General features: G+C 24.1%; 9 protein-coding genes across 9 annotated transcripts; 4 read left to right on the top strand and 5 right to left on the bottom strand.

The window, feature by feature from the left end:
- Window positions 1-96: 96 nt before the first annotated feature.
- Window positions 97-561, top strand: PNEG_01267 (hypothetical protein; the record flags this gene model as incomplete). Its single annotated transcript, XM_007874999.1, has 1 exon — window positions 97-561. The coding sequence occupies one exon, from the start codon at window positions 97-99 to the stop codon at window positions 559-561; it is 465 nt and encodes a 154-aa protein (XP_007873190.1).
- A 396-nt stretch (window positions 562-957) lies between these two features.
- On the bottom strand, window positions 958-2,796 carry PNEG_01266 (hypothetical protein; the record flags this gene model as incomplete). The annotated part of the gene is made up of 5 exons (XM_007874998.1): window positions 958-1,180; window positions 1,223-1,558; window positions 1,607-1,795; window positions 1,843-2,563; window positions 2,612-2,796. 5 exons carry the CDS (start codon window positions 2,794-2,796, stop codon window positions 983-985), a joined length of 1,629 nt encoding a protein of 542 aa, XP_007873189.1. The 3' UTR covers window positions 958-982.
- A 2,112-nt stretch (window positions 2,797-4,908) lies between these two features.
- PNEG_01265 (hypothetical protein) lies at window positions 4,909-9,473 on the bottom strand (the record flags this gene model as incomplete). Its single annotated transcript, XM_007874997.1, has 22 exons — window positions 4,909-5,099; window positions 5,142-5,294; window positions 5,336-5,410; window positions 5,452-5,546; window positions 5,588-5,737; window positions 5,779-5,841; window positions 5,884-6,079; window positions 6,124-6,212; window positions 6,258-6,397; window positions 6,443-6,589; window positions 6,635-6,807; window positions 6,849-6,977; window positions 7,022-7,251; window positions 7,300-7,680; window positions 7,730-8,234; window positions 8,293-8,374; window positions 8,417-8,481; window positions 8,525-8,625; window positions 8,668-8,765; window positions 8,809-8,902; window positions 8,948-9,309; window positions 9,360-9,473. 22 exons carry the CDS (start codon window positions 9,471-9,473, stop codon window positions 4,909-4,911), a joined length of 3,633 nt encoding a protein of 1,210 aa, XP_007873188.1.
- Window positions 9,474-9,605: 132 nt separating this feature from the next.
- On the top strand, window positions 9,606-10,220 carry PNEG_01264 (hypothetical protein; the record flags this gene model as incomplete). The annotated part of the gene is made up of 5 exons (XM_007874996.1): window positions 9,606-9,627; window positions 9,668-9,714; window positions 9,755-9,958; window positions 10,002-10,055; window positions 10,098-10,220. 5 exons carry the CDS (start codon window positions 9,606-9,608, stop codon window positions 10,218-10,220), a joined length of 450 nt encoding a protein of 149 aa, XP_007873187.1.
- A 376-nt stretch (window positions 10,221-10,596) lies between these two features.
- PNEG_01263 (translation initiation factor aIF-2) lies at window positions 10,597-14,374 on the top strand (the record flags this gene model as incomplete). Its single annotated transcript, XM_007874995.1, has 15 exons — window positions 10,597-10,906; window positions 10,948-11,048; window positions 11,092-11,210; window positions 11,253-11,914; window positions 11,958-12,115; window positions 12,155-12,364; window positions 12,406-12,615; window positions 12,658-12,789; window positions 12,835-13,179; window positions 13,223-13,486; window positions 13,532-13,608; window positions 13,653-13,785; window positions 13,830-14,035; window positions 14,080-14,311; window positions 14,357-14,374. The coding sequence occupies 15 exons, from the start codon at window positions 10,597-10,599 to the stop codon at window positions 14,372-14,374; spliced, it is 3,177 nt and encodes a 1,058-aa protein (XP_007873186.1).
- A 296-nt stretch (window positions 14,375-14,670) lies between these two features.
- PNEG_01262 (40S ribosomal protein S5) lies at window positions 14,671-15,500 on the bottom strand (the record flags this gene model as incomplete). Its single annotated transcript, XM_007874994.2, has 5 exons — window positions 14,671-14,814; window positions 14,866-15,060; window positions 15,105-15,340; window positions 15,390-15,440; window positions 15,488-15,500. The coding sequence occupies 5 exons, from the start codon at window positions 15,498-15,500 to the stop codon at window positions 14,671-14,673; spliced, it is 639 nt and encodes a 212-aa protein (XP_007873185.1).
- Window positions 15,501-15,934: 434 nt separating this feature from the next.
- Window positions 15,935-16,144, bottom strand: PNEG_01261 (hypothetical protein; the record flags this gene model as incomplete). Its single annotated transcript, XM_007874993.1, has 2 exons — window positions 15,935-16,073; window positions 16,122-16,144. The coding sequence occupies 2 exons, from the start codon at window positions 16,142-16,144 to the stop codon at window positions 15,935-15,937; spliced, it is 162 nt and encodes a 53-aa protein (XP_007873184.1).
- A 301-nt stretch (window positions 16,145-16,445) lies between these two features.
- PNEG_01260 (hypothetical protein) lies at window positions 16,446-18,652 on the bottom strand (the record flags this gene model as incomplete). The annotated part of the gene is made up of 6 exons (XM_007874992.1): window positions 17,849-18,652; window positions 17,550-17,800; window positions 17,227-17,505; window positions 16,810-17,181; window positions 16,644-16,764; window positions 16,446-16,600 (listed from the first exon to the last, which is right to left on the bottom strand). The coding sequence occupies exons 1-6, from the start codon at window positions 18,246-18,248 to the stop codon at window positions 16,446-16,448; spliced, it is 1,578 nt and encodes a 525-aa protein (XP_007873183.1). The 5' UTR covers window positions 18,249-18,652.
- A 130-nt stretch (window positions 18,653-18,782) lies between these two features.
- PNEG_01259 (hypothetical protein) lies at window positions 18,783-20,516 on the top strand. The gene is made up of 6 exons (XM_007874991.1): window positions 18,783-18,921; window positions 18,967-19,291; window positions 19,341-19,394; window positions 19,439-20,106; window positions 20,149-20,362; window positions 20,407-20,516. The coding sequence occupies exons 1-6, from the start codon at window positions 18,806-18,808 to the stop codon at window positions 20,500-20,502; spliced, it is 1,473 nt and encodes a 490-aa protein (XP_007873182.1). The 5' UTR covers window positions 18,783-18,805; the 3' UTR covers window positions 20,503-20,516.
- The last annotated feature ends 28 nt before the right edge of the window (window positions 20,517-20,544 follow it).

Below are 20,544 nucleotides of genomic sequence, written 5' to 3'. Positions count from 1 at the left end.
TTTTTAATTATATATGAATTAGAATTTGTTTGGAATCTTTTATTTATATTTTTAGATATAAAATTTATCTTAAGGTTTTTGAAGAAATTATGAAAAATGATTTATCAGGTTAATAGAGCTAGACATAATCCAGCAAAGATAAAGCGTATCTATGAGTATTCTTATAAAGGAAAACTTGAAAAAAATAGAAAAAAAAATATATATATAGCTCGATTGAAGAAAAAATATCTTCGTTGTTTGAAAGAATATGAGCAAAAAGGTTTAAAAAGGGGTGAATCGTCTAAAAAATACTGTTTATCTCCTTCTGATACTGCTGAATGTTTGTTTTCTAAGGATCAAACAAGTAATAAAGAATATAAAAATGATTTATCTTTAAATGAAAAACAAAAAAAGCCTCATAATTTAAAAGAGAAAGAAATAGATATTCAAGAACAAAAACATATACGGGTTAAAAACCGTTTAAAAAGATATAAAATAATGACACAAGTAACAAAAAAAGGACAACCGAAACTTGATAAAAGAATTGATTTGCTTTTGGAAAAAATTAAGGATATGGTGTAATAACATTTAGGATGTTTTAAATGATTGGTTTATAAGTTATGTAATATAATTTTCTATGTTTTAAAAAATAAAATTTATTTCTGTAGATATCAGTAATAATATGTAATTGATCAGGTTGAAATTTAAAGATAATGATTTTAACAGTCAGGAAAGTTTTTATGAATAAAATAATGTTTAATTTATTTAAATAAATTGATATTGGCTCAAATGTTTTAGTAATAATTAAAGATGTTTTTATTTTTAAAAGCTTTTTTTAAGAAAATAATTTAATATTTATGCGATAGTCTAAGGATGTTTATAAATAATTTCTATAAAATATATTTTGTATATAAGATTGAATTATGTAAATGAACTGAATTTATTGAATTCTTAAATTAGTACTAATTTAAGGTATATTATAAGTTATAAATTTAAAGTTGCCTTATTTTCCTAAAAAGCTTTTAAAAAAGCTACCTTTATTAACTGATTGTTCTGCATGTTCTTTATAATCTATATAATTATATGCTATATCGAAAAAAAAAGGTTTACAAAACAATGCCTCTAATTTTAAAGGAAAATTTATAAGTGTAGATAAGTTACGCTTTTGATGATTATTATCTACTGTTTCTAAAGTAGAGACCTATTTTATTAAAACAATAAATATCAAATCATAAATAAAAACCTTTAATGATGGTTCTTTCCTTTCAATTTCTGGAATAGTTAAGCATGAAAATGCGCGGAATCTATTTATTTTTGTATCTATGTCTTTTTTTAATTCTATAAGTTTGTCTTTATTTATAAAAATTGTTTCTTTATCATTTGCAAGAGAAATCTTTGATAAATAATCATAGCCTCGTATTGCTAGCACTAAAGCTGATCTATAATCTAAAAGCGAAAAATATGACATGGAAATTACAAGACAACGTTGAGATTTGAAATAGTATTTTTCTAGTTTTATTGTTTGAAGAAAGTTTAAGTCATTTGAGATTCCCGAGAGCTCTGATATAGCATCAAGATTCTATGAAAAATAAATATATACTTAGTAATAAACTTTTGAATTTTGTACTTGTAAAATATTGTCGTATAATTTAATTAATTTGCAAATAATATATTGTTTAATATTTTCATTTAACAATTTCATACTTAGCTCTGAAATTATCTCTAAGTCATATTTTATTTGTTCTATAATATAATTGTATGCAATATATGAATATGTAATATAAAGATCTTGTGTTCGGTCTTCTATTCCAGAACGCTTATTTAAAATATTAATAATTTTATAATTAATGATGATTTTATTACTTCTGATTCTTCTATTGCTTTTTTTGTTATATTTTCAGCCTCAGCATATGCCGATAATAATTTGTTATATTGGTCTTTTTTTTCTGAATAATTTGTAAACGTTTTGTTTTGAATAGATTGATATAGATCTTGAATATATGATAATGAAATAGCTATATCAACATCTTGAATATGTGAAATATGTCCTCGCCATTCTATTTTTGAAATTATCAATGAATTTCCTTTGCTTTTACGTTCTAATATTTCAGAATTAAAACTTTCTATAAACGAAGCTAAAGGTTTATTATTTAAAGTATTTTTTTGTGAGAGATAAAAAATATCGTTTGAGTGAATTTTTTCTTGATATGCGCAATATTGAATACTTCGTTCAATAGATGATATTAGTTCTTTTACATGTGATTGACAATCTTTATTTTCATGCATTATTTCTAGTATAATTCTCGCTTCTGATAAGCTCCTAAGAGATTGTTCCCACTGACCACATTCAAAGGCTAATTGTCCTTTTTTTATTGATACATATCCAAGTGCTTGTAATCGAAGCATGGACGATTGCTGATCTGTTATTTTACTCAAGTGATAAGCGAATTGATATGCCCTTGAGAGTCTACGAATAATATGTCGATGATTTAACTTGGCTTTCTTATAATTTCTATTTTTTGTTTTAAGTTCCATAGCGTAAGCCCAGGCTCGTTCACTGTTCATAACCAAAAAATCATAGTATCTGATAGAATAAATAAATTATTTAAGGAATTTATCAATTTCATGTTACAATGGATTTTCTTCTAATTCTTTATTCTTTATGTATTTCCCATTTATTTGCTGGATTCCTAACAGTTTAGATAAATGACTTAATTTTTTTTTACAATATCTGCGATAGAGACAATAATCTTTGATATGGATTCCATGATCGTGTTGCGATTTTATTGATAAAAGAATCGCACCAATCTGTGTCATTTAAATTTTGTTCTTAATATTTGTTTTGTGCTCTTCTAAAAAAATCGTAGAATAAGTCTTCCGTTAAGAAATTTAATAAAGATTCAGTAGAATGAATATTTAATAAAATATAATAAGGTAAAAACATTAAAAAAATTTTTAGTGAAACGAATAAAATAATATATTATGTTATTGGTATTATTTTTTGTTTTTTTTTTTTTAAGTGTCAATTGAAATTGAAAGCAGTATTATAAAATGAATGATTAATGATAATCGCTAATCCATTTTGTTTAATATTGATGTTTTTTTAGTATTTTTATGTTTTTTTTTTTCAAAAAGTTTTTTGATGGATTAAACTTATATATGAATTTCATATTTTTGTTAAATAATTGGACTTTTTGTTTGAAAATGAATTATTTGGTAGTTAATATTAGCTTTTATAAAGCAATTTTTATTTTCCACTTTTTTTAAAAAATAGATTTTAAAAATTGTTTTTAAATAGGAAAATATTATTACAGTGTTTGTATTTTTTTATTGTTTAAATATTTTAGATATTAAAAAATATATGATTTTTTCGTATTACCTTTTTATATTTTAATGTTACTTTTCTCAGATTTTTATTCTGTACAGAGCTAATGATAATTTTTATTATGCAAAAAAGTTAATCTTGGTTCTGTATTTATTTCTCAAAAAAATTAAAAGCTATTGTTGTTTATATAAGAGAAATATAAAGGTTATAGGAAATTAGAATAGAACATTTGTAGATTTTTTTCTGTATTGCATTATTTAATTGATATTCTGCTAAAAATGAATTTATGGAAAGCATTATATTAATTTTAACGAGTTTTTCAAAAATTAATTGAAAAAAATAAACATCTAAATTCGTTATTTATTTTAAAATATCTTGATTAAAAGGAAAATATTATTTTTATAAAATATTAAGAATTGCTTAGAAATTTTGTTAAAAAAAAATTATTAGGTTTAATTGTTTTAAATTATAGGTTCAGTTAATTCTATGAATTAATAATTTTATTTATTATTATGATATTAAAAAAATATTAATACTTTATCTTAAAATAGTAATTTTACTATAGCTATTATTTTTTAAAATAGAATGAATTCTTTAAAGTTTCTTTTATAAATATGCATGAAATTATGTTTTTGGTTGAATTTTTATACTTTTATAAATTTTATGCATAAATTAAATAATAATGTTTTTAATAATTTTTGATTTTTTAATTTTTGTAATATAAAGTAAAATTCTTTTATGATTATAACTTATTAAAAAGGAAATGAAAATATTATGTTTACATTTTTAAATTTTCTACAAATTTTTTATAAAATTTACATGTTATGAGATTGGAATATAAATACTGTTATAATTATTATTGTTGATTTTATAATATTTTTATTCATTAACTTTATTAAAACATAATGTTTCATTTAGTTTAATTACTTTTATTTAATAAAGCCTTGTTATATATTTTATTGGCATTTTAAATATTTTTACTTTATAAAAAAAATTATATAAGATATTAGAACATAATATAATAAAATATTTATTAAGTTTTTGGTCTTTTTAAAATAATTGATTTTATAAATTTAAATTGGTCTAATACATATAGAAGATAAAGTTTAAGAAATTCTAAAGACAAATTATTTAAAAATAAAAATATATATTATTGAAAATATAAATTATTAATACTTTTTTCAAGAAATTTATTACTTTTTTAAATACAAGACAAAAATCTATAATAATATTATAATAGATATAATTTAAAATATATTGATTGATATATTATCACATGAAAATAATTAAAATTCTGATATTTTAGAATATTTTTATAATTATAGTCATTTTTTTATTATATATAATAATTTTTAATTCTTATAATTTTCTATTTAAAGAAATGTTTTATTTGTGGAGTAATATATAAATTATTAACAATTAAGTTTATTATAAAACATTGCAGTTCTCGCATGATTTTGATGTTTTTTGATTCTTTTTAAAAATTGTGTACTTAATAAAATATAGATTTCATTATTATGTAATCTTTTTTTATAAAATAATTCTAATAAATACATACTCTAAATAAAAAAATAAAATATATATGTGATATTGTAATTTCAAATCTAAAAAATAGTTTGAGAAAATATAGAACGAAGTAATTTGATTTTTAGTATGTAATCTTTCTTTGAATTATCATGACAATTTGAAAGAGTGGTCGATAAAATTGGTATACTATCCCAATCGTATAGAATAATTGTTGCTAGAAAGTCTCCATCAAGACAGCTTTCTCCAAGTATCGGAAATTTTTCTTTGTCTATAATATTTAATACTATTACGTTTATATATTTAATTTTACCCATAAGTGAGTTAGTATTGAAGAATTGTAACCAGGAAGATATTAATACTTGATAAATCTCAAAATCATCTTTTGGACATGACATTATTGAATAAAATGAACCATTAATTCCACTTCCAATAATGAATGGATGATAATGTTTTTCTCCAGATACTATTTGTATTAATTTTAAGAAGTATTATTAAAATTTATACTTTTTTGAAATTTAGAAATAGAACTAGGTAATTTTACTGAAAAATCTAAATTAAGACGTCTTTCTTGATAACAATCTACTAAAATTAGATTATAAAAATAATTATAAAAAACAAACCTTCAGTTAAACAGACAAGTCCTCTTTCCTTATCAGAACAAAATATATTATTATCAATTATAAAATTATCTAAAGATAGTCGTGGCGTTATATCGCTTGGTTTTTAATAAATTTATATTGGAAAGGATTTACATACTTCATAATTGGTTTTAAAGAATTTTCTATTGGATCATAATTTAACACAATGACAGAGTTTTTTTGACATGATGCATATATTGTGTTGTTTTTTATTTTTATTGATATAATAGGAGATTCGAGTTTATACTTTGTTGAAATTTTTTTAAATCTATTTATGTCATTTTTATTTTGTAAATAAAAAAAAAAAACCTTCTTGTCTCTATATCAAATTGTTTTATGAAAATAATATTATTTGATGAAAACGCAATTCCACTAAGTAATGTTAGCATCTTTTAGTATCTTTTGAAAGATTACTATTTCCCAATAGGAGAAATAGAATAAACAGGATAATCTAATGATATTTTACTTATTCTTTTTACTTGAACTTTCTCGTGTTTATAAGAAGCCATAAGAATATGTAAATTTCCTCTAAGAGAGCCAGAAAAATCGATTATAGATGTCCCAACAATTATGTGGTAATACGATTTATTTCTGTAAAATATTGTCCAATCTAAAATATTTTAAAAGCTATATAAATAGCGTCTATTATTATACCTGATAGTGCATATATGGTTTCTTGGGCATCAAAAATATATTCTTCGGTTTTGTAGTTAAACAATGGACTATTAGATACTACAGTTCCTCTATTTCTTTCGTTAAATTATGAATAAAGAATTAGATTCACTTACGTTGATAAGTTTATGAATTTAAGATCACAACTATTTTGAAATCGTTTATTTAGAAATGAATCATTAATTGTCAAAGATGATAAATCTGATGCAACAACCAAAAGTTTTAAATTATTATCATATAATATTCTCCGGGAATTCTACAACTTCAATCAACTTTATATATATTTAGAAAATATTTATACTTCTTTAATATTAATATATTGCATACATATAGATTCTGAATTATCCAATTCTGCTATTAGAAATGTTTCTTTTGATATACAAGCGAAGGATTTTATTTCATATTGTTGTAAAAGGTCATTAAAAGGAAGTATTAAAGTAGGATAAGTCTTGAATAGGTTAATATATTGTTAAAATTATTTTAGCTTACTAACTTTAATCCGATGATCTAATATAATTTCTTTGATTTCCATTGTATTGTTATTTGAATTTATCATCCAGATCCCGTCTCCTGCTATATACGCTGTTGATAATTGAGAATTTGATACACATCTTAACGGAAGTGAGCCAAAAGCATTAAGATCTATGAAATTTAATTCGATATTTTCTAAAATATTTATGACATTATTTAAAATTTTATTTAAATACCGTTGGTATAACTAATTTCCCATTTAAGTAGTAATCCATTTCTTAGTCCAAGTAAAAGTATAAGATCAGTAGACATTTTTAGTAAACATGAAGATTCAGGAATTGAATCAGCCAAATTGGTGAAATTTTCTAGATTAATATTATAATTTAAAGACTTAATCTATTTTAAATACCTAAAGAGATATCGGAGATCAATATTTTATCAGTAGATGATAATTCAAATATAATAAAAGATGGTTTATGGGTACCAACAAGTAAAAATACGGACGGTTTGATATTTTCGGAATCAGAATGAATATCTAAGTCAGATCTAAAATTAATGTCTTGAGCAATAATCATAGTTATAGTGGATGGTTCCTCGACAATTTCAATAGGCTCTCCCATTTGAGTTAAAGTAATTATGCTATTTTTAGTTATCTTAAATTTAATATATTTTAAAATAAAAATCTACCTTTGTTCAGTGATACTTAATTTTATTAAATATATTAATATAGAATCTTCGGTTTTGACTGACATTGTTATAATAGAATTATGTATAGATGATGATATGACAAATTGTGTATTATGTAATAAATGTGTTTTAGAATCTAATTTTTCAAAATCAGGTAATGGAAATATTTTTATTTTTCTTTGAACTATCTGAATAATATGTGTATCATTAAATAATCCTGCTGAAATTGTAAATGTTTCTTGTTCTAATTGAGAATTATTGCTTCTATCATATAATTCTCCCTTTTTTGTTAATTCTAATAATTGTGTTTGCCACGGAAATGAAATAATTATATAAATAGAATCCAGTTTACTACTTTTAAATACCCAAAAGTTTTCTATTCTATCATAATGCAAATTTAATTTTGTAAGTTTAAAATAAATAAAATTACCCGTCAAAATCTTGAACTTGTAAAATTATTTTTGCTTTTATTCCAGTTTTTAGCCCCGCCACCTTCCCTTCTGGGGCTCTTCCTGCACATAAATAGAGTCTATTCTTTTTATTTTGTATTTGTGTTTTGTTTATTGAAATAGTTTCTTTTTCTAAAATTTCAAAATCGCATACAGGTGACCAATTTGGAAAACTTTGGACAAGTATTGGTGTTGTATTCTTTGAAATTTCATTAGACATATTATCATTTACCTGAAATAGAGAATTGACTAGGTAAATTCCATTATCACACATATCCCCAGAAATAAAAATTAAATGTTGTGATATAGTTAATGAATTTATTATCCCCATTGCTTTTCCAATAGGCTTAATTGATCCAAGATTTAAATATTCAATTTCTTGATTTTTAATCTTTATATAAATCAAATCACCTGTATCTGTTCCAAGATATAAGATATTTGTATCTTCGTATACAGTTTCATCAATTGTATATGCAGTAATTATTCCTGAATATTCTTTAGTTTATATCTATATATAAAATAATATATAATATATATAATATACCTTTATGCTTTATATCAAAATATTTAAAATTTGAATCTTTAGAAAAAAATTGCGAAATGGATATATAAATTATTTTATTATTCTATAAAAAATCAATATATTGTTCCTTTATATTAGACATTACATATATAAGAGAAAAATCGCCTGAAGAATTAAAGAAGGGTATGAGATATATGGGTATATATAAATCTTTTTAATATTAGGAATGCCATATAAATGTTATAATATCTACCAGAAAATAAAGGCAACGATATTAAAGTAGAAAAATCAATAAGAACTAAAGGCTCTTCACTATTCCATCGACATAATGTAACATATGATTTTTTCTCACTGCTTTAATTTTATTAATAATTTTTAGCTTTATATATAATATACCTAATTATGTAAAATACCAAATAACAAAACTTATCAGTTATTAAATATTTAATAAAATCCATAAGTAGTATTGTACCAAAAAGATTCCCCTTAATTGTCTGTTATTGTAAACATATATAGTATATAGAAAAATAAATAAACTTCTATAATAAAACGTTCATTTTTTTTAGTAAAAAGATTTAAACGAAATATTTCTATAGTATTTAGAGCATCTGTCAATGCAATAAAACGCATTCTATATAATATAAGATAATTTATATTGACTAATAATAAAATATACTGCGGATCTAGAGCAATTCTATATCCCATATTTTTTAGATCACATCCATAGTTCGATATTTTTATTTCTTCAATAATATAAAACCTATTCTCAATATTCAAAGATTGAAATATAATGTTTTGAGAATTTTGATTAATATATTCATTCTTTTGATTTAAACCATATATAGAAAATGACAAATATCCTGCTTCATTCGTTGTAATTAGTAAATCTATCCCGGTTATGTCTTTGTTTTCTGATTCATTTATTCTTTTAATAGTTTTTAAAATCTTTGCATCTCTAATTTTACTAAAAAGCGGTTGATTGCTAATACATGTAGTTAATCCAGCCGAAGAGAGTGAATGTAATTCAATTGAATCTTCCTTTTAGTTTCTTTAGCTCTAAATTTATAAATTCTTCTAGTTTCATCAACCTTGATTAATATTATATCATATATATTAGGACTTCGGAAGGCACCACAAAAAACAAAATTTACAATAGGAGAGTGTATAATTGTACGTATAATATAATTATTTTCTTTATTCATTTATTCTGATTTATGGTATTTTTTTAAAAAAAAATATTCGAATTACTAAATTGTCTTATCATTATCTTAAAATAATTTAAAATATATAGTAGATTTTTAATTTTTGATAGGCTTTTACTTTGAGGAATTACTATGATTAATGCTATTTTTATTTGTAGGTTTATATTTTTATAAAATATACTCATATAATAAAGTTAATAATCATGGAAAACCAAGATTAACGAAGTTTTATACACAAATAGTATTTATTTATTTATTTTTTCTTTTTTAGAATGTTTTAGAGTGTTTTTCAACAAAAAAAGGTTGTTGATGATATTTATAAGCTTGTATCTTCTCGGCCACCTACAGTATGTAATTTTCTTGAAGGAAGTTCCCTTATTGGAGGCAAAAACCTTAAAATAGTATATAGGAATTATGCAACACTTTATTTTGTCTTCATTATTGACGAGACAGAAAGTGAATTGGTGATTTTGGATCTTATTCAGGTTGATTAATGTGTTTTTTTTTAAATTAATTAAAATACATAAGGTATTTGTTGAGGTATTAGATAAATGTTATGAAAACGTGTGTGAACTTGATTTGGTATGTTTTCTTGTCATTTATATATATTTATAATTGGTTTAGATTTTTAATTTTGAAAATATTCATGTTATTTTATCTGAAATAGTATGTGGAGGAATGATTTTAGAAACTAATATTGAAAATATTGTTTCATCTATAAATTATTTTAATAAAAATAAATTATAGTTAATATACAAAATAATTTATGTAAAAAAAAAAGCGGTTTAATGTTTTATTATAATTACAATGTAGATCTTATTTTTATCATTATAATATAATTAATTCTTAAGGCATTCTGATTAGATTACATAATTCATATGATTTTTAGTAATAAATATATGTCTATTTATATTATTTATCTTATTTATATTAATTTATTGTCATTTATTTTTAAAAATATAATTATTTATTATATAAATTTTTTAAAAAAATTGATATTAAACAAGAGAATATATTCTAAAAACGTTCTTATACTTATTTAAAAATTTTTTAACTTTATAAAGCCAATATATACGATTTTGTTTTTGAATGATTAAAAATTTAGATATACTAAGGATTAAGAATGGGAAAAGCTAATAAAAAGAAATTAAATGATGATATATGGGATAAATTAGGGGAAGATATAGTCCCACAGAATATAAATGAAAATATTCATAGTGAACCTTTGAAAAATGATGCGGTTAAGTTTGATTCTAAATTAGATGACTTAGTAGAAGATTTTGGAGGACTTTTATCAACTTTAAAAGCATCATCTAAGAATAGATCTTTAAAGAAAGATAAAAAGTCTTTAATTCAGAATTCGGAAAGATCTAATAACAATTTGTTGAAAGATTCATCAATCAAGGAAGGTTTTAATCAAGATCATGAACTTGGTATTAATTGTTTTTACTATGAAGTATCTAATAAAGAAAAGTGAAGCAAAATGATGAACAAGTATATGAAATAAGATTGAAAACAAAAAGTGAAAAAGAAAAAGAAAAAAAAGAGAAAGAAAAAGCAAAAAAGAAAGCTCAAGTTTTTTTTCCTATAACATTTTCTGAAGTGTTAATATGGCTAGTCTGAAAAGAAAAAATCTATAAATAAGTTAACTTTGAAAAACGAAACAGAAACTACTAAAACGGGAGATCAAATAAATGAACCTATAATAATTGAAAATGGTTTACAAGATTCAAAGAAGTATATTTATTTTTTTGTTATTTAATCTCACATGTTATCTAGTTCTATAAAAAAAAATAAAGAAATAAAAGCTAAAAAGATCAATGTAAATATTGCAGCGATACAGAAGCAAGTAGAATTGCGTTTGCAGGCAGAAGAAGAAAGAAGGAAACAAGAAGAAGAAGAAAGGAGAATTATAGAGGAAGAAGAAAGGAAAATACAAGAAGAAGAACGGAGAAAATGCGAAGCAAAGCTTAAGAAAAAAGAAAGAGAAAAGGCAAAAAAAGAAGAGCTTAAAAGTCAAGGAAAATTTTTAACAAAGAAACAAAAAGAGCAGAAACAAATGGCTCAAATAAAAATTCAGCAGCTTTTAGCTACTGGGGTAAGAATTGAAGGACTTGTTACAAATAATAAAATAAATTCTGATTCTTCTGAAAAATTAAAGCGCTCAGTTTGTGATTCTAAAAAGAAAAAATTACATATAACTTCTGAAATTACGGATAGTAATTCTTCTGAATTGGCTACAGCACTTGATCATTCGTTTAAAAATGACGATAATGTAGAAATTCCTATTCAAAAAATAAATGGGGAAACTTTAGAAGTAGATTCTGAAGATGGTATATTAGATAATTGGGAAGAAGCTTTTATTGATAATTTTGATAATGATGATACTAATTTTTTACTTAAAACTTCTAACACTGTTGATTCTAAAATATTAGATGGAGGTTTATATTCATATAATTAGTTTATTTTTTGATATAGTTTTAGATTCTTTTCATGAATCGCTAAAAGCGCAAGTCAATAATTGTATTAAAAAGGTAGATGGTATGAATAATTCTCAAGTGAACGATACAGTTGTTAAAAAAGAGGAAGTAATATCTCAAAGTTCTGATGTAAAAACAAATCAGAATTCGATGTTTAAAAAGGTTTTTTTTTATGTTTTAGATTTGTCTAACATATAAAAGAGTTCGAAAAATGCTAAAAATATAGAAAGCGATTTAAGATCCCCTATATGCTGTGTTCTTGGTCATGTTGATACCGGAAAAACAAAAATTTTAGATAAGATTAGACAGACTAATGTTCAAGAAGGAGAGGTGGGTGGTATAACACAACAAATAGGTGCCACTTATTTCCCTGTGGATTCTATAAAACAAAAAATAGCTGTATTGGATCAAGTAATTAATTTATTATTTATTTCACTCTTTAATTTTATTAGAATGAAAAACTTGAATACAAAGTACCTGGACTTCTTATAATCGATACTCCTGGACATGAATCTTTTGCAAATTTACGTTCCAGAGGTTCCAGCTTATGCGATATTGCAATTTTAGTTGTAGATATTATGCATGGTCTAGAACCTCAAACTCTTGAATCACTAAGTTTACTAAGGAGTAGAAAAACTCCTTTTATTGTTGCACTAAATAAAGTAGTCTTAGTTTTATTATAATTTTAAGTTTATTGAGTTTAGATTGATCGAATATATGGGTGGAATCCTACTTTGGATGGCGCATTTCAAGAGTCATTATTAAAACAGAAAAAGTCTGTTCAAAGAGAATATCATGATAGATATACAAAGATCATTGTGGCATTCTTAGAGCAGGTATAAAGTATATTAAATATAATATCTTTAATTATATAAAAAAAGGGACTTAATGCTGTTGCATATTATGAGAATAAAAACTTTTCGAAAAACGTTTCAATAGTTCCTACATCTGCATTGACTGGAGAAGGCATACCTGATATGTTAATGCTTTTATTGAATCTTACACAACAACGTATGACTAATCGATTAATGTATTTAGCAAAATTGGAAGCAACAGTATTAGAAGTAAAAGTTATTGAAGGTCATGGAACTACAATTGATGTTATCTTATCAAATGGCATTTTAAGAGAAGGCGACCGTATTGTTTTGTGCGGATTAAATGGGGCCATTGCAACGAATATACGTGCTCTTTTGACTCCTCAGCCTTTAAAAGAATTAAGAATTAAGGTAAATTATTTCATTTTATATCTTTTTTTTTAAAAAAATTCAGTCGTCATATATACATAATAAAGAAGTGAGGGCTGCATCAGGAGTAAAAATCTCTGCAAATGATTTAGATAAGGCTATTGCAGGTTCAAGATTGATGGTCGTTGGTCCAGATGATGACGAGGAAGAGATTAAAGAAGAAGTTATGGAAGATTTGGAAGGTTTATTAAATTTTATTGATACTAGTGGTATTGGTGTTTCTGTTCAAGCCTCCACTCTTGGATCTCTTGAAGCCTTACTTGAATTTTTAAAACAAAGCAAAATTCCTGTAATATTTTTATTTTAAATTAATCGTCTTTAATATAATTATTAGGTTTCTGGTATAGATATTGGCCCTGTTCATAAGAAAGATGTCATAAGATGTAGCGCTATGATTGAAAGGGCTAAAGAGTATTTGTTCTCATTTTCTAATATTTTGTCTAAATTATAATTAGATATGCAGTAATGTTATGCTTTGATGTGAAAGTTGATAAGGATGCTGAAGAATTGGCAGAGCAACTTGGTATAAAAATTTTTACTGCAGATATTATATATCATCTTTTTGATTCTTTTACTAAATATCAAGCTGTTTGTTTGATTTTTATGTTTTTATTTCGTTAATATTTTTATAGGAAATTATGGAGAAAAGACGAAGAGAAAGTGCGTCAGATGTTGCATTTCCATGCGTATTAAAGACTATTGCTGTTTTTAATAAAAAAGATCCTATACTTCTTGGCGTTGATGTGATTGAGGGGGTTATTAGAATTGGGACTCCTATTTGTGCAGTAAAAATTAATCCAAATACACAAGAACGTATTATTATAGATTTGGGAAGAATGTAAGCATTATTTTATGGTTATTTTAATTTATTTTATTTTTTAGTGTAAGCATAGAGAAGGATCATAAAATACTAAATATAGTTAAAAAGGGACAAATTAGTAATGGTGTTGCTATTAAAATCGAATGTTCCTCTCAAATACTTTTTGGTCGACAAGTCGATGAAAAAGATCTTCTTTATTCTCATATATCACGGAAATCTATTGATTTATTAAAAGATATCTTCCGTGACGATGTTTCTAAAGAAGAATGGAATCTTATACGAAGACTTAAAATCGTAATTTCTGTTCTTTTTTTTACTAATTTATTTTAATAATTATAGATATTTGGTATTACTTGAAAAAATTTTCTAATTGTGAAAGTATAAAATGCTAGATTTTATACTAGTTTAGACATTTTTTATTTATATCATTGCATTTGCAGAGCAGAGCATTTTAAGTGTATATTTCAAAAATTTTTATGTCTCAATTTTAATGGTCTATCTGTAATCTTCCAGGTAAACTCTAAAAAAAATGGTAAAAGATACTATTATGGGCTAATATCTGTTAGCTGAAGAATATTTATAAAACAAATGTATTCGTATATAATTTTTATTAAAACTATGAAATACTAATATAATTACAAGATCAAAATTTTTTATCTGTTGCTCTTGGCGACACGTTCTAGCTCATCTTTCTTTTTTATTGCATAAGAATTAGAAGAGCCCTTTGCCGCATTGATTAATTCTTCTGCTAAGCATTCTGCAATAGTTTTTATACTTCGAAAAGCCGCCTCTCTAGCCTATATTTTCATAATTAGTCTATATATTAACCTTCTACTCTAAAGATATACCCCAATTGTAATCAAAGCAATTGCTTGATTAACTCTACGTAATGGGGAAACATCGACGGCTTGCCTCCTAACTGTGCCTGCTGATCCAATTCTAGTAGAATCCTCTCGAACACCACAGTTCACAATAGCATCTACAACAACCTGAATTGGATTTTGGTCTGTTAATATATGTATTATTTCGAAAGCATGTTTAATCTAATAATTTTAAATAAATAATATTATATAAACCGAAAATTTACTATCCGCATCGCCATAAGCTTTTTTCCATTGTTCCTCCCATTCATCATAAGAGAATTCGTTAATCTTTCAATAATAGGACATTGTGCCTTCCGAAACCTTTTTACTTGATATCTCCCTGCCGTATGATTAAGATATTGAGGTTGACGAACTTGAATATAATCCGTTAATGATATATCCTTTATTTCTACGTCTTCAAAATTCCATTTATTAAAAAGTTTAATTTGACCTATTTCATCTATAATAATAATTTATAGAGATCTTTAAAGTTCATATATAGATATTACCTTCAATATCTTTCGGTAAAATACTTTGAGTTTGTAATGGCTCCTCTGCGACTTAACAAAATTAATACATATCTTAGCAATTTCATACTTCTTCTTACCTAGAGCTGCCATTATTTAAAATTTTTGTTAACGATTTTTTTCTTAAGGCTTGACTTAGGTTTTTTAGGGCAGGTATATGTCAGATTGGTAATTACTATAATAATAATTGTATCAATTTTAAATGTATCTTTTATTTAAAACGAATAACTTCTTTCTACAAAACAATCCTTTTATTAATAAATATCTAAGTTTTTAAAAACAACATTTTTATAGAAAACTTAAAATGATAAACTTGTCGATTTTGACAGGTTAATAAAATATAACTTGTCAGTGAATACTTTATTGAATTATCTTTATAAACTTTTTATATTGATAGTAGAAAGAATATGTGTGCTACTATAATATTTGTTTTGGTTATAAAATTTAATTGTAATTGTTAAAAATAAAAAAACAATTGATATTTCAATAATAAATATTTAATGATTAAAAGTAGTTTTGTTAAATTATTATTTACGAAAATTAAGAAATTTAGATTTTGATTTTATAAGTGAGGTAGAATCTCTACTAGTAGCAGGAGATACAACGATAGCCGGTAATTCTTTAGTACCAGAAAATAATACTTCAGGTATTTGTGTTATTGGAGGTCTAGAAAAAAATAAACATAAAAATATACAAAATATTTAAAAAGAATACTGACGCACAAAGAAAAAGCTCATGTTTCTTATAATTGTTTGTATGTTTTAATTTATATTTATCATTCAAGAAAATATCTAAACACATTAAACTTGATTAATATTACGTTTTTTTTAATAGAAGTTTAAAAATACATGTATTTTATCTTTAGAGAATATTTTAGAAAGTATATATTTTTAAGCATAAAAATTTATTAAAAAAAGATTATGCAATTTCGTAATCGGTGTATAAGTTTTTAAATAGGATAAAGTATGAAAGAATGAGAATGTATTAAAGAAATGAACCCTATATAGTGTTATATTATAATGAATTGAATGTTGTAGTTTATTTTTTGTATTTCTGTTTTTTGTGGTTAGTTAATTTTTGTAATTTTTTTATTGCTGTTTTTTTATAAGTGTGAGTAGAAATCTTTTCATGGTTTTTACTTTTTTTCTTTTTTATTTTTTCTATTTCTTTTTCAGGTTTATTCAAAAAAGTTCCTATAATATTATAAATGTTTTAATATAACATAAAAATACTAACTTTTAATATTTTCTTTTTTATTTTTTGTTAGAAACCAAGTTCTTGGCGATCTTGATTTTATTTCCTCGTTAAATTTTATAAGATTTTGATTTTTTTTTAGTTCTATTTCTGCTTGAAGTAACTAAGAAAAATTATTAGATAATTTTATCAAAAAATAATATATTACCTGTTTTTCTTGTTTTTCTTCAATTAAAATATTTTGAATAGTACTTTCTAAATTTTGTAACTTAGAATGATAAGTGTCTATTAAATCCCAAGGAATGGATCTGTTTCGTAATATATTTCCATGTTTTTGTGCGATTTTCATAGCCATTTTCATTATTTTTCTATCTTCTTCTCCTACCAAAGTAATAGCAATACCATTACATCCTGCTCTTGCTGTACGACCAATTCTATGAAGATAAATATCAAATGATTGAGGTGTTTCATAGTTAATTATATAATTTACTTTTTTTATATCGAGACCACGAGATGCTAAATCTGTAGCAAGTAAAAAATCTATCCTTCCTTCTTTAAATGATTTCAACGATTCAATTCTCTACCATTTATAAATTATATAATAAATATTATAATTTGTAATAACCTGTTCTTGTGATAAATCTCCATGTAGCTCCTGGGCATTTAAATGCAATAAACTAAAAACTATTCGCATCCTATGAGTAAATGATTTGTTACGAAAAAAAATTATTGTTTTTGTTTTAAAAATATTAGAACAAAGATAAAGTAGTATAGCCGTACGAAGATGTTTTTTTTGTGACCTAATACGTATAAATTCTTGAACAAGAGATTTTGCTGTAGAATTTTTTGGATCAATAAATAGTTTAACTGGTTTATTAAGCAAGAGTCTAACCAGTTTATCAACCTTTTTAAAAGTTTTAGTAAATTTTTAGATCTAAATTTTTTTACTTTATCTGTCATTGTTGCAGAAAATAAGATAGTTTGTCGAGACTTTGGACATATTTTTATTATTTCATTCAATTCATCTTGAAAACCTTCTTCAAGTATTCTATCTGCTTCATCAATAACAATAATTTCTATCCCATCTGGAGAGAATCCATATGAATTTCTAACATGATCAATAAATCTTCCTGGAGTAGCAATAACAATATCAGGTCGTTTTCGTAATTCTGCTTCTTGGATTTTTAAAGAAAGGCCTCCTATTAAAGATACTGTCATTATTGATAATTTTAATATATTGATATTACCTGTACAAATACAAGTTTTGATGTCAGTATAGCATATCAATTTTTTTGCTATATCTTGACATTGAATAGCTAATTCTCTTGTTGGACAAAGAATAAGAACTCTTGTAACAGCTATTTTTTTGGGACGGTAAAGTAATCTTTCAAGAATAGGTATAAGAAATGCTCCTGTTTTCCCGCTTCCTGTTATAGCACTTCCTACTATATCCTTCCCCATAAGCGCTATAGGAATAGTTTTTGACTGAATAGCTGTCGGTTTATTGAAACCAATAGTTTCAAGTGCTTTTAAAATAGGTCGTGATAAATTTAGTTCTGAAAATGTTCCAATATCTTTTTTCTCTATATTTGTATCATCTTTTTCGAAAAAATGCTCTTTATTTTCTTCATCTGTTTCTTCTTTCATATCATAATCAAAAAATTCTTCAGTATCTGATTTTTCACTATATAATTCTATATTATTACCAAATATCCTACCTTATACATAATTATTACCCTCAAATCCATTCTTTTCAGATTCATTTGTGTTTTTTATTTTTTCTTGATTAAATGACTCTATTTCATCATCTGTTTTTTGATATTCATCTTTAACTAATTGTTTTTTAATAATTTTATCAAGATTTACACTTTTTCTAGGAAACTTCATGCCAAGATCAGTTTCTTCATTCTCAAAACCTTCAAAATCTAATGTATATTCTGATTCCATGTTTTCTACTTCAAATATAAAATTCCTATTCATTTTTTCTAATTTTTTAATTTTATTTAAAGACATATTTAATTCTTTTTCCTCAAATTCTGAGCTATAATATTCCATATCTTCTTCATTTTCATTTAAAATTGCTGAATCTGATGATAAAAGGGTCATTATAAGCCCTTTAATTAGATCTAATTTTTTTATAGGTGTTATCCAGCCGACTACGCAAAATAATCTGTGTATGTCTTATATTCTTTATTTTTATTTAAATGGCAAATAAAGATGTTAAAATCGCTATGGATTCTCACGTTCCTGTTATTTTAATTAATGACTCTCCTGAATGTCAAAAATTGTCTTTGATTTCTTCAAAAAACAGTGTATTTATGTAGTCATTTTATCAATTATTAATCAAAATTTATATTTGTTTTAGAGAAGATCCATCAAAATTTAATCAAGAAAAGGACAGGTATTCAACAGTAGATATTGATTCTGGAACGGTTTTAAAAGAAATGGATTTGGATGATGATTATTCAATTATTGAACTTTCGTCGTCTCCGTCTTTTAATACACAAGATATAGCGAAATCCTCATTAATGGATAGGAATCCGAATGAATGTTCTGAAGTAAAGGATTATTATAATACTTTATCTATTTTATCTACAGTTGATGATTTTTCTTTAAATATTATGAAATCGACATCAATGATGGATTCAAAATCTAATTCAAATGATTCTAAGAGTTCATGTGATTTAAGGGTATATTAGCTTTTATAAATTTAGTAGATTGCTTTTTATTTTTTTTTAGAATGATAATAATTTAACAAATCATGTTGTGATTGATCAAAAAATTTTAGAAAATGTAGGTTTAAGATTTCTATGTTTGTTTTTTGTTAAAAAGAATAGACAAGAAAAAGAGTTGAGAAAAAACGAATTTCAACATTGAAAAGTGTAAATAAGCTGAAAACTTCTAAAAAAGAATGCATAAAAGAAATGATTGTTAATGTAGATACGAATATTTTATCTTCTTCTATGGGTCCTATATTATCTGGTCTTTTAGAAAATGCTAGCTGTGAATATACAGAGTGGTCAAGTCCAATTCCAAATCTAATATTTTGGAAAAGAAAGGTTATAGCTGAATATGATGAAAACCTTGGTTATTTTGTTCCGGTTCCAGAAACTATTCGGTCAGAAAAGTTTATCTTAGTTTATATAAAGGCATCCGAATTATTAAAGCTCGAATCGGACTCATGTGTAGATGAATTGGTTAAGAGACTGACTGATGAATTTCCTGATTTGAAAATAATATTTATGATTGAATCTATTGATACTTTGTTTAAAAAAATAAAAAATGACAGGAATAGACGTTATGTTGATGCTATGAGAACTACTATTGAGACAAAAAATTCAGAAAATATTTTTATTCCATCTGAAGAAATTGAAGAGAAGATAGAAAATATACTGCTTCGTTTGCAATTGATACACAATGTTTTTATTGTAAATACTTCAAGCGTAGAAAATAGTGCTGAATGGATTTTTATTCTTACTGGTGATATTTCAACAATACCTTATAAGTTTTTATTTTTTTATTTTTATTTTATTTTAAACTCTCATAGAAGGATGAAATTGGAACTTTCAACGTCTTTTTGTATGGAATCTGGACAAATAAAGACAGGTTCTGATGTTAAAGATACATATACTAAATTACTTCAAACAATTTATAAAGTAACTCCACAAATAGCAAATATTATAGTTGAGAAATACCCAAAAATATCAGATTTAGTTTCTGCTTTTCGTGAGAATGGACCCGATGCTTTGACAGATTTAACAGTAGTTATTTTAATTTTTAATAAATTAATATTAATATTTTTTAGATTGGAAAATTAACCAAACGTAAAATTGGGAGAGTTTTATCAAAAAGAATATTCCATGCATTTATGACTTCCGACAGTGCAGCAAGTGCTATTTAGAATTGATATCATATTTTTTATTAAAATATTGTTTAATTTAGT

This window comes from Pneumocystis murina (genome assembly GCF_000349005.2).
Source record: "Pneumocystis murina B123 chromosome Unknown supercont1.6, whole genome shotgun sequence".
Lineage (NCBI taxonomy): Eukaryota > Fungi > Ascomycota > Pneumocystomycetes > Pneumocystales > Pneumocystaceae > Pneumocystis > Pneumocystis murina.
Note: the sequence above shows the minus strand (reverse complement) of the source record. Positions and strands in the feature narration are given on the sequence as shown.